The sequence below is a fragment of the Nelusetta ayraudi genome, unplaced genomic scaffold, assembly GCF_046127955.1.
Source record: "Nelusetta ayraudi isolate G7.1 ecotype Tasmania unplaced genomic scaffold, CSIRO-AGI_Nayr_v1 ptg000058l, whole genome shotgun sequence".
Lineage (NCBI taxonomy): Eukaryota > Metazoa > Chordata > Actinopteri > Tetraodontiformes > Monacanthidae > Nelusetta > Nelusetta ayraudi.
The window spans coordinates 484,114-498,846 of NW_027466108.1; the positions used below are offsets into that span (position 1 = coordinate 484,114).

General features: G+C 45.9%; 1 protein-coding gene across 5 annotated transcripts in view; it reads left to right on the forward strand.

Annotated features, from left to right (window-relative positions):
- Positions 1-13,544, forward strand: part of hectd4 (HECT domain E3 ubiquitin protein ligase 4) — a 33,834-nt gene extending 20,290 nt beyond the window's left edge. For all 5 annotated transcript variants that reach the window (XM_076039099.1, XM_076039101.1, XM_076039102.1 and 2 more), the window contains 26 exons: positions 32-168; positions 241-367; positions 509-646; positions 817-953; positions 1,188-1,348; positions 1,740-1,921; positions 2,271-2,476; positions 2,580-2,710; positions 2,817-3,022; positions 3,100-3,279; positions 3,372-4,759; positions 4,850-5,057; positions 5,174-5,397; positions 5,532-5,677; positions 5,775-5,878; positions 6,601-6,724; positions 6,950-7,140; positions 7,467-7,613; positions 7,867-7,986; positions 8,196-8,351; positions 8,618-8,721; positions 8,881-9,102; positions 9,718-9,884; positions 9,968-10,163; positions 10,400-10,622; positions 11,179-13,544. In XM_076039099.1, the coding sequence (XP_075895214.1) occupies positions 32-168; positions 241-367; positions 509-646; positions 817-953; positions 1,188-1,348; positions 1,740-1,921; positions 2,271-2,476; positions 2,580-2,710; positions 2,817-3,022; positions 3,100-3,279; positions 3,372-4,759; positions 4,850-5,057; positions 5,174-5,397; positions 5,532-5,677; positions 5,775-5,878; positions 6,601-6,724; positions 6,950-7,140; positions 7,467-7,613; positions 7,867-7,986; positions 8,196-8,351; positions 8,618-8,721; positions 8,881-9,102; positions 9,718-9,884; positions 9,968-10,163; positions 10,400-10,622; positions 11,179-11,315 (5,462 nt within the window). In that variant the 3' untranslated portion in view covers positions 11,316-13,544. The remainder of the gene's footprint in view (positions 1-31; positions 169-240; positions 368-508; positions 647-816; positions 954-1,187; positions 1,349-1,739; positions 1,922-2,270; positions 2,477-2,579; positions 2,711-2,816; positions 3,023-3,099; positions 3,280-3,371; positions 4,760-4,849; positions 5,058-5,173; positions 5,398-5,531; positions 5,678-5,774; positions 5,879-6,600; positions 6,725-6,949; positions 7,141-7,466; positions 7,614-7,866; positions 7,987-8,195; positions 8,352-8,617; positions 8,722-8,880; positions 9,103-9,717; positions 9,885-9,967; positions 10,164-10,399; positions 10,623-11,178) is intronic.
- The last annotated feature ends 1,189 nt before the right edge of the window (positions 13,545-14,733 follow it).

Below are 14,733 nucleotides of genomic sequence, written 5' to 3' on the forward strand. Positions count from 1 at the left end.
ACCTAATTCTCCTCTCTTCCTGTTCTTACAGAATACAACAGTGATCTCTCCTGTCATTACAAAGTGGAGCTGAGCTATGAGAACCTGGTCACTTCTGGTCCTGACCCACACCCTCCTCCTATTGCTGATGATGAGAGTGACGATGAGGATGATGATGATGTACCAAGAGTGAGTTTCAATTTCTTCACTACTCACAATGTTTGTTGTCGTCTCTAAACCAACGTGTGTCTGATTATTTAGGAGGACCACTACGCCTTGCTGGTAAAGGCCTGGGAGACCAAAGTGTTCCCGACTATTCGGAGACGATTCCGTAATGAAGCTGAGAGGAAATCTGGTCTGGACCAAATCAAAGGAGCCCTGCAGCTCGGTAAAGAATAAAGGAGTGCAGAGTAATGGAGGAACTGCTTTAAATTCTAAGTGTCATTGATCAATTATCTCTAATCATACGGATGATTTTGTTGGACAGATTGATGAAACGGTTTTAATACTGTTATTTCTTTGACAATAGGTATGGTTGACATAGCAAGACAGACTGTGGAGTTTCTGTATGAAGAGAATGGCGGCATTCCTCGTGATCTGTACTTGCCCACCATCGAGGATATCAAGGATGAGGCCAACAAGTTCACCATTGACAAAGTTCGCAAAGGTACTGCAAAACTGACTCATTTAAATAACTGTTGTACTTTATGCACATGATTCAATGCTTTTAACTGGAAGTCCAGTGTGAATAAGCTCTGCAGTGTTCATTGAAGATATATTTTTAAGTTATTTAAGGCCAAATTAACTGACTGGTTGAGTATATTTCTATCTCCCCAGGCCTTACTGTGGTCATCCGGTGCCCAGATAGTAACAATACCAACAGCACCACAGGAGGGACAGCATTGCCAAAGTTTGCTATCAGGGGCATGTTGAAGACCTTTGGCTTGCATGGAGTTGTTCTGGATGTGGACTCTGTGAGTACAAAACATACATTTGCAGGCCATGGATGAGAATCACTAAAAATGAGATCCAAAATAATGCACAGTGTATAATCAAAATATAGAACTCTTGATTTTCTTGCTATGTTGATTTTATACAAATTTTATTGGCCTTTCCAAATGGTAAAACAGCAGCATTTGTTAATGTGCTGGCACTAAAATAACAAGTATACCACCCAAACATTTGTATGCCGTTCTTATCTCATACAGTTGAATGAGCTGGTGCAGGTGGAGACTTACCTGCGCAGCGAGGGTGTGCTGGTGAGGTACTGGTATCCTATCGAGATGCTGGAGCGGCCACCTGCTGGATCTCGACGGACTGCCGCCAATGGCTTGGTGTCCCTAGACAGCAGCAACATTCAAATTCACAGGTAAGCAATGGACCTGACAAAGATGTGACTCGTATTTAACCAACCGGAAACAAGGGTGAGGAGGAATTCACAGAAAATTTCCTGTTGGGATGAAAACAAACATGTGTACGGCAGTGTTGTAGGGGGATCTCTGACACAATCAGCATAACAGGGCCCACTTTGCGACAATTAAATCCTTTGCTTCACTGTGATGCATTTGTATCATGTGTAGCTGCCGCAGCAGGACACAAACAGCTGTGACCAAGAATTTGAAATTTGTTCGACTTAAGGCACCATCTCCAGCAAGACCTGAGGGGTGTCATTTAAAAAAAAAATCCATATCCAAAACCGCGGCAGGTATAGTGTGTTTATTTTCTTTTTCTTTACAAAAATCTCTCTCGTCTCCCTTCAGGGAACTCCTCCGCTGCGAGAGTGCGCTGGCTCGGTTGTACTGCCGGATGGCCTTACTTAACATCTTCGCCCCTAAGAATCCCCACACCTTCACACGTCTCTTCCACATACCAGCCATCCGTGACATCACCTTAGAGCACCTGCAGCTGTTGTCCAATCAGCTGTTGGCTCCACCCCTCCCCGGTGAGTTATGTTTTTGTAGTTTTTTTATTTTATTTATTTGATTAGGACAATGCACATTAATTGACATGTCAGCAAAAGCATCAATGTAAATATACCGGATTTAGCATAAATGCTAATTTTAATCCGTTGTGTCCAAGGCAGACGTTTAAAGACATAGAAACAATACGTTATATATACACAATACACTATGACAAATAGATAAAACATGCAAAGATCTTATAAATGGAATTAGCTCCAATTCAGAGCTAATATATTCAGAAAATATAAGAAGATTACTCATGAGTGCAGGTCTATGACCATTAAAATGGTGTTGTTTGTGTTCTGAATTCTCTCTTGTGTCCTCCTTTAGATGGCACCATTAGCTCCAGTTCTCTCCTGCTGGCGCAGTCGCTCCTCCACAACCTCCAGGGCCAAAGCTGCTCTCCGTCAGAGCTGTTCTACCAAGGCAACGCTCAGCCAATCCGGGAGTGGCTTACAGTGGCCATAACCCGTGCCTTACATCAAGGGGAGGAAAGCCTGCTGGAGCTCACCAAGCAGATCTGCTGCTTCCTGCAGGTCTGCCCCGACAACCAGTGTTTAACTCGGAAAACTTTTTACCCTTAAACATTGGTCTACAAAAGTTGCTAAGCTTCTCTTGTAATTCCGCTTATTTTGACAGAATGCACCGGAGCAGTTTACATCAGAGGAGTTTCCAGTCACGGAGTCTAAGGTCAGCATGGACGTCAGCTTTCCAGGTGCCGCATTTGTGATTGTGTCATGCAAAGAGAGCCAGCTAGGCTGCCGCAAGGAGTGAGTACAGTGGAACTTTCCTACATTAGCTATTTATAATGATCTCTGCTTAAGTGCAGCCCCTATCCTGGGTTTTCATACTCGTCCTTACGTTCCATCCCATTAGCTCCAGCCTGTACAAGGCTCCCTGGGCTCGAGTCATGGTCTATGGCCTTGGCCACAAAGTGCGTCGAAATGGACAGCTGAATCTGATGGAAGCGATCCGCTTTCCTCTCGACGCCTCACCCACCAACACCGGCCTGACTCCCCCTCCCACCACTAACCAGTACCCCTCAGTTATCATACCTACTGATAAAGTGCACATCAAACTAGGTGAGTGTCTAAATCCTGCATGAACGGCAAGGTGCCTGTTTAGTCTGAAATTAAAATTGATACTCTTGCGATTGTAGGAGTGTCTCCCCCTCCTGGTGCTGTACTGGTGCTACACTCCTTGCCTCTGGAGTTTCCTTTAGCCATGGCCTTTGCCGAACAGCTGTTGACATGGAAGCTGGGAGAAGGTACTGAACGATCCGAAGACGAGCTGGACACAGTGCCCTCATCTGTGCTGCTGCAGGTGGTAGAACTGCTCGGTAAGTAGGGATTTATTCCAACTTCTAGTAGCGGCAAAACGTTTTAATCTCTCCCACAAAGCGCCTATTTTATCTTTCTGTTTTCGTTTTAGGTGGATTGCTTTGGACAACTGACGTGGCGCCCTCCATTAAGGAGCTGATCTTTCACCTGCTGGCAGAGCTTTTGCGCAAGATTCATCACCTGGAGCAGCGCAAGAGTCCTTCCGGCCTCTCCAGCTCTATTGCCCTGCTGCTGAACCCCTGCCTCGCTGTGCTCATGGCCATGCAGACGGAACTGCGGAAGCTCTACGACCGTGAGACTCAGGGATGGTCGTCGGGAGGGTCGGGAGCAGGGGGATCCTCCTCCGGAGGCATCGCGCTGGCTCTCGGGGCGGAGCAGAGCCGCTTCTCCACCTACTTTCATGCTCTGATGGAGGTCTGCCTGGCCGTGGCCGAAGTGACTCTTCCCCTCAACGTCGGCAGCTCCTCGGTCGGCGCCCTGTCCTCCACCAGCGCGCCAAACCTCAGCGACTCGTCCTCGTCCTCGTCCTCGTCGCCGGGCCAGACACCGCAGAGCCCAAGCCTGCTGTCCAAGCGGAAGAAGGTGAAAATGAAACGCGAGAGGGCGGCGGCGGCAGTGGTGGCCGCAGTCTCGGGGAAGCGTGGCGGAGGCGGAGGCGCGCGGCTGTCAGAGAGCGACAGCGCTCTGCTCAACATGGCGGGCAGCAAACCAGAGGACATGCTGTGGTTCCACCGCTGCCTCACTCTCCTCATGATCTTAAGGCATCTCACCAACAAAGACCCTCAAGGCTTGAGCGTGACCAGCGATGCGGTGACGGACGCCTGCCAGGCCCTGGTGGGGCCCACCGCCCACAGCCGCCTGCTGGTGCTCTCAGGGATCCCCACGCACCTGGGGGAGGCTGTGGTCCGGAACGCCATCCGCAGGGCCTGCAACGCGCACGGGGGGCTCTTCAAAGACGAGATCTTCATCCCCCTGCAGGAAGAGGACCCCAAGAAGACGAAAACCGGAGCTTCCAGCCCTCAGGACGGCAAAGCGGGCTCGGAAGCTGAGCGGCCCTTCCCGAACAGCGCCGGCCCCGAGAGCCCCGACAGCTCCAGCAGCGTCACGCCGGCCATGAGTGTGAGCGCCTCGGCCTCCACCAGCCAGACGTCCATCTGCAGCTCCTCGCAGGGGGTGTCCCGCACCGCCAGCGAGCTGTCCGTGGACCAGGAGCCGCCGGCTGTTCCACCTCTGCCCCTCGTGGGCGTGGCTGCGGCTGGCCCTCAGCAGGGCCCACAGGACCCTCTGACGGTGTCCAGTCAGGAGAGTCTGAACAACTCGGGGAGTGTTGGGAGCCTGGGCAGCCTGGGCAGCTTGGGGGAGCCGCTGGACAGCGCAGAAACACCCTCGGTTTCAGACGGGGGCTCTCTGCACACGGTTGCCTCGCTGGAGAGCAACGCTGTCATGTCCAGGCCCATCAAGGGTTACGCAGTCATTGAGGTGGGACTATGAGAAGCTTCAAAAGGGATGGCCGTGATTTCATGTTTGTCTTGTAAATATAAAATCTCTGCTGTCGCCAATCTGTTGCAGGTCCGCTCTCGGGCCAAAGTGGAGAAAATACGCGCCAGCCTTTTCAACAGCAGCGACCTGATTGGCTTGTCCAGCCTGGAAGGTGAAGAGGAGCTGATGGAGTTGACCAATGAGGAGATCCTCACCGCCTCCAGTGTGAATCAAAGCCTGTTTGACACGCAGGGAAGCTCTGCGCTAGAGGACTATTTCCTGGACAAGTCACTCAGGGGTTGGTCTTTACCTTCAGTCACATGTTTTGTCTTTTTTTTTTTTTTTTTTTTTTAAACCTTTAAATGAATTGTTCCAGTAAAAAAAAAAAAAATGTTTTTCTCATGGTGTTTCAAGGTGACAAGCTCGTTCCTGGAGCGAGGGATGTCCTCACAGACATATTTAAGAGCTGCGTGCACTCGGAACAGATGCTCAGCCTCACTCCAGCCAAACCAGTCAAAGTGTCGGACATTTACCTCAGCAAGGAGCAAATTAACGCACAGACCCCTGGAAACCTACTACACACTTTCTTCGCCAATGTTAGGCCGCCGAAAAAAGTCCTGGAGGATCAGCTAACGCAGGTATAATACACATTCTGTGAGACACAAAATCTGACATTTTTTTTGCTATTACTCTGAAGTCCTACCACTTCCCTTTGCGATCAACCATAATTAATTCCTCTTAATAACTTCACTTAATGTATTGTGTTTGGCAGATTTTAAGGAAATATGGCACACCCAAGCCCAACAAGAACAAATACAGCAAAGCAGGGAAGGAACAGCACCAAGGGAAGGTTGTGAGCACCAAGAGACCCATCACCAAACCCCCAACCAAGGAAAAATCTGTCATCAACAGTGTCAGGTGAGGACTCCTCAACACGCAGTGCACTGTCGCTCTCTGGACCCATCAGCTTTGGCCCAGTAATTAAAGGAAATGCCTGCTGTGGTTCTTCTGCTAGGACTGCATTAAGTGAGAAGAAGACTGTCCTGAAGCCAAAATCTCCAGAGAAATCCAGACCTGATGAGAAAGATGTGGAAAAATCCCCTGCAAAGAAAACTGATGGTGAGCCACTATTGCAGCATCCCACCTTAATTAAGTGTATTTTAGTATGATATTTCAACATTAGGTTTGGAGAGTATTAGCAGCATGTGAAATGCGTTTAGTCTTGTTGAATGTTGATGATGATTACATGAGGAATGCAAATGGATACAAAAGGACTTTGATATAACACATTGTTCATCGTGTTTTGCTTTTAGTCTGATGTGCTTGTTAATTCCAGTGAATATATGATTTTTTTTGGAGCAAAGATGTCATTTTTGGATTTACATGCATGTGCAAAATCATCTACATCCTCATCTAAGTCGTAGGCCTACATCGGCCGTTATTATCTCCATTACTGGCAGTGATCCTTGACAGTGAGGTATCAGGTTTGGAATTAATCTTATCATATTGTAGCTCTCAGTGATGTGTGATTGTGCAGTGCTTTGTGTGGAACCTGCATGTTCTCCTTGTGCCTGTGTGGGTTCTCTCTGGGCACTGAGGCTTCCCCTCGGTTTCCAAAGACGCACACATTGAGCTAATTGGAAACTCTGAATTGTGGTAATGTCTTCGCAAAATGGTTGTTATGCTGTGTTAAACTTGCGACTTGTGCAGGATGTAACCCTGCCTTTGAACAACGCAGCTGGGACAGGTCCAGCAGCGTCTGGATTGAATTGGTGATTGAAAATGGATGAATGGATATTGTGCACAACTTCCTGACACAACACTCACTCTGCGTCCTTCAGTCCCAGAGGAGAAGTACTTGACGCTGGAGGGCTTCCATAAATTTGTTGTCGACCGGGCCAAGCAGGACATCCGCAGCGTGTGGAGGGCAATATTGTCTTGTGGTTATGATCTCCACTTTGAAAGGTAAGACTTAGTTGGGGCCAAAAACAAATACAGCCACATGGGTAGTTATTTTTCAGATCTTTGGAATCTTACAGAATTAAACCAAAATAACGGCTTCATCTACACAGTTTTGATTTAATCGTCTTAATCTTGGCTCAATTTAATGCTCAACCAATTGGCGTACTGAAAAGTGTCTCCTTTTTTTTCTTGTGTGGACTAAACTACCTTTATTTGCATTTACTCTAGGTGCACCTGCATAGACACTCGACATGCCCAGAAGGCCTGTCGCAAATGGGGCTTGGAGATGGATGTAGCATTGGTCCAGTACATCAACCGGCTCTGCCGTCACCTGGCTATTACACCAGCCAGACTTCACCCCCACGAAGTGTATCTGGACCCCAGTGATGTTGCTGATCCCCGTGTGGCCTGCCTTCTCAGTGAGTGCACTTGCTTTCCATTATATCTATCCTGTTTGTTTTTCTTTTACTTGTCATGGGCCATTTACCCTCCTTCAAGGCGCACCATGCTTTAAGAGAGTCACTTTACCACAGGCTGCAATGATTTTCAACCTGCTGAGCCTGTAGTGGGGGCGGCTCTCTCAAAGGTGTAGGGAAAAAGGGTTCTGTATAAGTTTATTGTAGCATCAGGATTTCATACCAGCCAGGGCCCAGCACTGGCATGTGCAGTCTGCACACATTAAAAGTCAGTTTGCAAGTTACCGTCTATTCAATGATCCCGTTTGTGTACGTGCTTGTGTTTTCAGATGTGCCTGTGGAGAGTCTGCGGTTACGTTTTGCTCTCCTGCAGTCCCTCAACAACACACTGGAGAGTTTCTTCCTGCTACTGGTGGAGCTGAGGCAGACACAGACCTATCAGAATAGCATTGCAGCGCTGCTGTGCGAGGCGAAAGGTGAGCAGGGTCTCTCATCTCTTTAAAACCAAGATAAGATATCCAGCTGATGCTAGCTTATTGCTGGTTTATTAAGAAACTGTTTCTCAATCACTTCGCAAACTAACCTAAAATAGATCAAACATACAAGATTGCCATCATGTTGCTTATGGCTCCTCAAGCCGAACTGTTTAGAAAACTGGTTCGTCTCCGTCTCTTCAGATGTCCTTTTTCCTCTCTCATCACATCAACCTCTTATCTCCATCTGTCACAGGTCTAATCTTCTACGATACAAAAGTCACCGTGATGAATAGAGTACTGAACGCCACAGTACAGCGGACAGCTGACCACGCTGCACCAGAGATTACACTGGACCCGCTCGAGATTGTGGGAGGTATGTTTCTCTTTGGTCGCTCCTGTATTTCAATGCACCACTCTGGAGGCCGCACATTCTTTCCCTCTGCCGTGTCGTCCTCGGGTGAGCTCACCTGACCTGAAAACCCACCTCTGCTGCCTTGACTCTCACTTGTTTACACGTGTGTTGTTTTGCACTTCATGTGACTTGTGAAGGACAGTCGTACTCATCCTCTGTTTGACGTTTAGGAGAAATCAGGTCTTCGGAGAACACGTACTTCTGCCAGGCGGCGCGTCAGCTCTCCTGCGTGCCGTCGTCGCAGCTCTGTGTGAAGCTGGCCAGCGGAGGAGACCCCACCTATGCTTTCAACATCCGCTTCACCGGAGAGGAAGTTCATGGCACAAGTTAGAATTCTTTCTCCACATTCAATTCACTGTCATATTTTACATCCAGGAGGTTGTGTGTTTTCTGCTGGATTGTTGAAAACCTCAAAATCAATGCAAGTGATAAAATGAATAGACGTTTTGGACTCTACCATCCAGACCTTGTGTTTCCATCCAGACCTTATGTGTTTCTCTCAGTATTAGTAGAAGATATGTGATTTGTTATTGATTTTTTTTTTTTTCAAATCAATCCTGTACTAACAGAGCTTTGTTGAACCTGTGCTCAGGTGGCTCCTTCAGACATTTCCTGTGGCAGGTCTGCAAAGAGTTACAGAGCTCGGCTCTCTCGCTGCTGCTTCCCTGCCCCAGTGCTGCTGCCAACCGCAACAAGGTCAGTTCTTACTTATGGATTGATGTGTTTTTACGTTTCCAGCTTCACCTTGTATATTCTGCAATAAGGAAGAATAACCTCCTGGTACATTGTTCAGGGATGCAATTTTTCATAGTAAGAATCTGCAGTTTTTTTTTTTGTTTTTTTTGCTGTGCTCAGGGGAAATACATCCTGACTCCCTGCCCCATAAGCTATGCCGAGGAGCAGTTGCTGCACTTCTTCGGCCAACTTCTGGGCATAGCCATCCGAGCAGACGTGCCACTTCCTCTGGACCTACTGGGCTCCTTCTGGAAGGGTCTGGTCGGAGAGTCCCTGGACCCTGATCAAGACCTGCAGGAAGCCGATGTGCTCACCTACAACTATGTCAGAAAGTTTGAAAATGTAAGGGACCAGCTCATGTCATGCTCATAGTTGTAACCTATCAGAGGTGTCCAAAGTATTCACATTTTGTACTTAAGTAAAAGTACAGAAACATGTGTAAAAATACTCTGGTAAAAGTACTTATTCAACTCCTTTACTCAAGTAAAAGTAAAGTACAAGCTCAGAAATGTGCTGAAGTAAAAAACATTTTTTGCCATTAATGAAACAAACATTTGTTGATGATTTTGCAAAAATTATAAAACTATTATAAATAATAATGAAATTACTTTTAGGAGAACACTTTCAAACGCAAAAGTAACAAGCATGTTTTTCCAATGTAAGAAACAGAATGTACAGATATTTGTGTACAAATGTGGGGAGTAAAAGTAAAAAGTTTTCAGAAAAAGAAATAAGTAAACAAGTCAAGTACAGATACCTGAAAAAAATCTACTCAAGAGTAGAAAGTAATTGGGTTACTTCCCACTTCCGTAACCCATACACCTATTTAACTATAACCTATATACGACCTCAGCACACACTGGGTAAAATGAATCATTCAACGGCTGGAATGAAGAAAATTCGACTTTTGTATATTATTACTGTTTTGGTATATTAACTTAGCCTCTGAAACAACAGGTGAGCGACGAGACGGAGCTGGAGGCCCTCTGTGCTGAGATCACCTCCCAGCACCACTCGGGGGAGAGCCCCGACTCCCCGAGCCGGCCCTGCTGCACCTTCACGTACATCACCATGACCGGTGAGGAGGTGGACCTTTGTCAAGGAGGTCGCAGCCTCACTGTCAGGTAAGGAAAGACTCCCCACATTTGCAAACTTAAAGGACCGTTAAACCCCGCCCCCTGCCTAATTGAACGTCTTTGCACCCAAGCTGGGAGAACAAGGACGTGTACGCGCGGGCGGTGCGCAGCCTCCGCCTGAGGGAGCTGCAGAACGTGGATTGCATGACGGCGGTGCGGGCAGGGCTCAGCTCCATCATTCCCCTGCAGCTGCTCACCACGCTCAGCCCTCTGGAGATGGAGCTGCGCACGTGTGGCCTGCCATACATCAACCTGGAGTTCCTCAAGGTACTGAAGTGTGTTTGTGCGTCTCAAACCAGGCGTCAACGCGTCTCCCCCGACGTACGTGTGTAATGAAAACCTATTCGGGGCTGATGTGCCAAATGCAACCTACATGCAATTGTGCAGCAATTGTGTTGCCTGCCCTGCCTGGTGTTTTTCTGTTAGTTAAAACATGCATTTAAAAAAGAACTGCTTGTCGATGTATGGAAAGGGGTGGTAAACGCTGTGCTGCCCTTTTGCAGGCTCACACCATGTACCAGGTGGGTCTGATGGAGACCGACCAGCACATTGAGTTCTTCTGGACGGCCCTGGAGATGTTCACCCAGGAGGAGCTGTGCAAGTTCATCAAGTTTGCGTGCAACCAGGAGCGCATTCCGTTCACCTGCCCCTGCAAGGACGGCGGCCCCGACACCGCTCACGTTCCACCGTACCCCATGAAAATTGCGCCCCCTGATGGAGCTGCAGGTATTGGCTTTGTTAAGGTTCTGAACGACGCTGTAGTGGGACAGTCTGAAGTGCCAAATATGAAATCTCTCCAATATGCTGCATTTATTTTACATGTCCATTAGGGAAAGCTCAAAGGAAACATTTGGAAAGGAAAAAAAGACAATTTGTATTTGATTGGTCAAACCTTCCTCTGATAAAAGCCTATGGTGTTTTTCTTTGTCTACAAATGCACAAATCCACCAACGTTCTGATAAGAGTGCAGCAACAGCAGCATCCATGCTAATCTGCTGACATATTCATAGTTGTATCTCCATCTGTGGTGTTTTCTGTAGACTTGAACACACAAAAATGCTCTTAGAGCGAGTTTGAGAGCACAATCACTTTTGACACTGGAGTGATTGTGCTGTACTCCAAGTTTCACAATGGGAACCCTTTGTAGCCCTTTGTGGGTCTTGTCAACACATGAGCAGGTGTTTTTACAAGCAGATTTCCCATGTGGTTTGACCTTTAATCCACAACTCTATAAAATAACTCCTCCAGTGTTGACACGTTGCCTTGTTCCTTCTCTTTCAAGGTCAGCCAGACGCGCGCTACATCCGCGTGGAGACCTGCATGTTCATGGTCAAGCTGCCTCAGTACACCTCTCTAGAGGTGATGCTGGAGAAGCTGCGGTACGCCATCCACTACCGCGAGGACCCTCTCAGTGGATGAGATGACTTGACGACCACACCGGCCCACGCTTAGTTTGCTGGACACCTACACACACACACACACACACACACATGCACGCACGCACACACGCACACACTCACTCTGACCCTTCCTCTGAGTCAAACAACAACAAATCAAAGTGAAAGTTAATTTGCATTTGCTGTTAATGCTTTGCATGTTTGCTTATATATTTTTTTTTCAAATCAAAGTTTACACGAATGACTGCATTTCTATGATTGTTTGATGCATATTTTTTTGTGAGGAACTCTGGGTAAATTATTTGAAGTAGCCCTTGATGCTGGTGGAGCATCTTTTTCTGGTTGCACTGAGTTTGAGGATGGCGTTGGAGTAAAATGACTGTGATTTTTTTTTTTTTTTTCCTTTTTTTTAATTATTATTTTTTATTCCCTTCCCCTGGTGTTAACGGGGGTGCGAGAAGGTTTATTAGAGATCTGTGAATTCCGCTGGGTCAGATCATCACCTGCAGGTTCAGTTTGTGATTTCTGAACCCTCCGCCTGCAGTAACGGTGACGAGCCCTTTGATTCTCAGCAGCTCCGGCTCTGCTCTGACTTTGCTGATACGTGTGGAGGAAACACACTAGCCGTGTCCCTCCCACTGCTGATCCTTGCTGCCTCCTTCCGCCTCCCCTCTCTGAGGAGGCGGAAGCGTTCGAACATGACCTTTCTGTTGAGCCTCTTTGCGGAGGGGGATGCTGGTATAAAGAATATTTCCAAATGCATTTCATAGAAATTACATTTGGATGACGGTATTGCCATCAGTGTGCAAACATGCCTTTTTTTCTCCTTTTGATCAACTATTTTGCAGGTGGAGGACGTGAACAAGAGCTGTACAGGATAGTATGTAGTTTACTGCCCTTTTCAGTAAAAAAAAACTACCTGCTAATGAAAAAAGCTAACTTATAACTATTTCAACATTTTATTCAAGTCTCTGAGCAGAGGGTATGTAAGTCGTGTAAAAAGTCATATTAATCTATTAGTTTATGAAATTGCTCAAACCCCCTCCCCCGCCGCCTCCCACCGTGAGTTTCAGAGAAGCAGTCGTCAGTAGGTCAGATGTTTGGAGACCCCTGCTGGTCGAGACCAACTGTTCATCAGGTTTGTGAAGCCTGAATTACTGGGAAAAAAAGAATCCAGGACCGAGATGTTCTCATAGGCTGCTCTGCCACATTGTGTGCTACTGCTACTGAATGTGCTACACCCTCCCTCTTACCCCTCAAACAATCTACACACACACACACACACACACACACACACACACACACATACACACATACATGCACACACAAGCAAGGGGGGAGGAGCAGCAGCTTTATTGAGTTCTGCCTTTTAATTTTTTTTACCGTTTTGCTCACTGAGAGATCAGTGTTTGCTTTTTTTCATTTCTTCAATAACCAAATGATAGGCTGTGTAAAAAATAAGGGGGGAATGTAAATAAGCTGAAATTATGTTTGATGCCAGTTTCTATTAACTGCTTCCTCACCTCACTTCTTTTTTTTTCTTCTTTTTTTTCTTCTTGTTTTGCACTATTCCAGGAAAGAAAAGATTCTACAAAATAAGCAAACTCGCTGATGTCTGTTGGATATCCGGTTTGTTGTGTTTGTTATTTTTTATGAATTTTGGAAAATTACCAGTAATTCTTCTCACGTTCGTCTTGTACTCAGATGGATTCACTTTCTTCTGCTCATGGTGAAACATGTTTTTCTTGTGAGTGAAATCGCCATGTCCTTGGATAGAGCTGAAAAAACAAAATCAAACAAACAAACTAAAAAGAAACTCCACGACATGCGGCGCATATCCGATCGCTGGGTTGCTCGCGAGCTTCGGTTCTGTTCTCCTGAGGGGTGATTATACCGCTGCTAACAGGGACGCTCTCTTTCTCTTTCTCTCTCTCTCTCTCTTGCTCTCTTGCTCTCGTTCTCCTACTTCCTTCTCCTCCAGGGGAGTCGAGAAGGTTATCAGAAGGACATATCCATACAAAGATGTGTTGCGATTTAAAAAAAAAAAAAGAAAAGAAAAAAAGAAAAGAAAAGTGTGCTGTACATTTACTTGATATTTATTACAATTATTTATGGTTGCATTAACTTTTACTGTCTTACCTCTGCACATCAGAAACTTAACATATCTAAAAATGGATTATACAGATGTAAAGAATCCAATGGCATTTGAGATTTCTGTGTCACAATAAAGAAAAAAATCTTCATGTACAAACATCGTTGGCCACTTTGTTTTTGTCTATAGCATAGGTGTCAAACTCTGGACCGCATGCAAATTTTGGCCCATGGTGTCATTATATTTGGCCCGCAAAGCCAATACAAAATCACTACTAGAGCTGGCCTGCCACTATTATACAGCGCATGTGCCACTAATACTACAAATCCCAGAATGCTCTGCTGGTATTTTTCAATCAGGACAGGACGTCCATTGAAGTGTATTATGACTTAATTGGTTTATTGTTGTTATTTTGTTTTTTATGTTTATTATTAGCCTGTGGAAAAAGGTTACTGTTAAAATACTACTTTGTTTAGTTTTGTTTAATTTGAAAAGTTTGATTTCGCATTTGTGCAATATGAAGTTATTTATTTTTATTGTATATTTGACACCCCTGATCTACAGCTTGTTGTACCTGAGAACAGTTTGCATGACCACTGCTGACAAGGTTCAAGACAGGATGTTTTTATCTGCACTGGATTCTTTGAGTGAGTGAGCAGCACTGGCACGGCGCGGTAAACATGCCTGTTACATGTCTGCGTACAAAAGAAGCGGCGATCACGATGAATGGCGCCTGGCGGAGCGTGCTTTGTCTCCTTTAGGACATGCTTCTAGTGAAAGGCCCCTTGGCCGGCTGTGGTTACATCAGAGCTGCGTTTAAACTAGACACCTTTGCAAGAGCGGCGAGCGCCAGGCGAGGCCAGTTTAAGCCGGATCCCCATTCTTTCCTCTCAATTAGTCTTGCCGTTCCCGCCACTCCATTGTGTTTTTTTTACTCAAAGAACATGATGTGACGCAAAGGCAGTGTTTTGGACACTTGTTGACGTGGTTTTACATAGCTGAACCAGAGCAGGAACATCACAATGTACGACAAGATAAATATCAAGTTCACAAAAAAAAAAAGTCAATTAAATTGCACCTAAAAAAAATAAAATATGGTACTGCTTCAGTACCACCTAAAATGATACTGGTGGCTTTAAGCTTAAACTCGGCCATTTAAAGTTTATCATATTGTCTGAGGAAGTTGTGGATGATGCAAATGGAAAAACCAAATGAAAATATTTTATTTTAACATTTTAGACAGAAGAAAACTGCGTATGGAAAATTCTGTCCTGGGTTTTCGTTTACTCACATTCATTTACTAACACAGTAATTACCTAATAGTAATAATAATGATAATCTGAAGTAT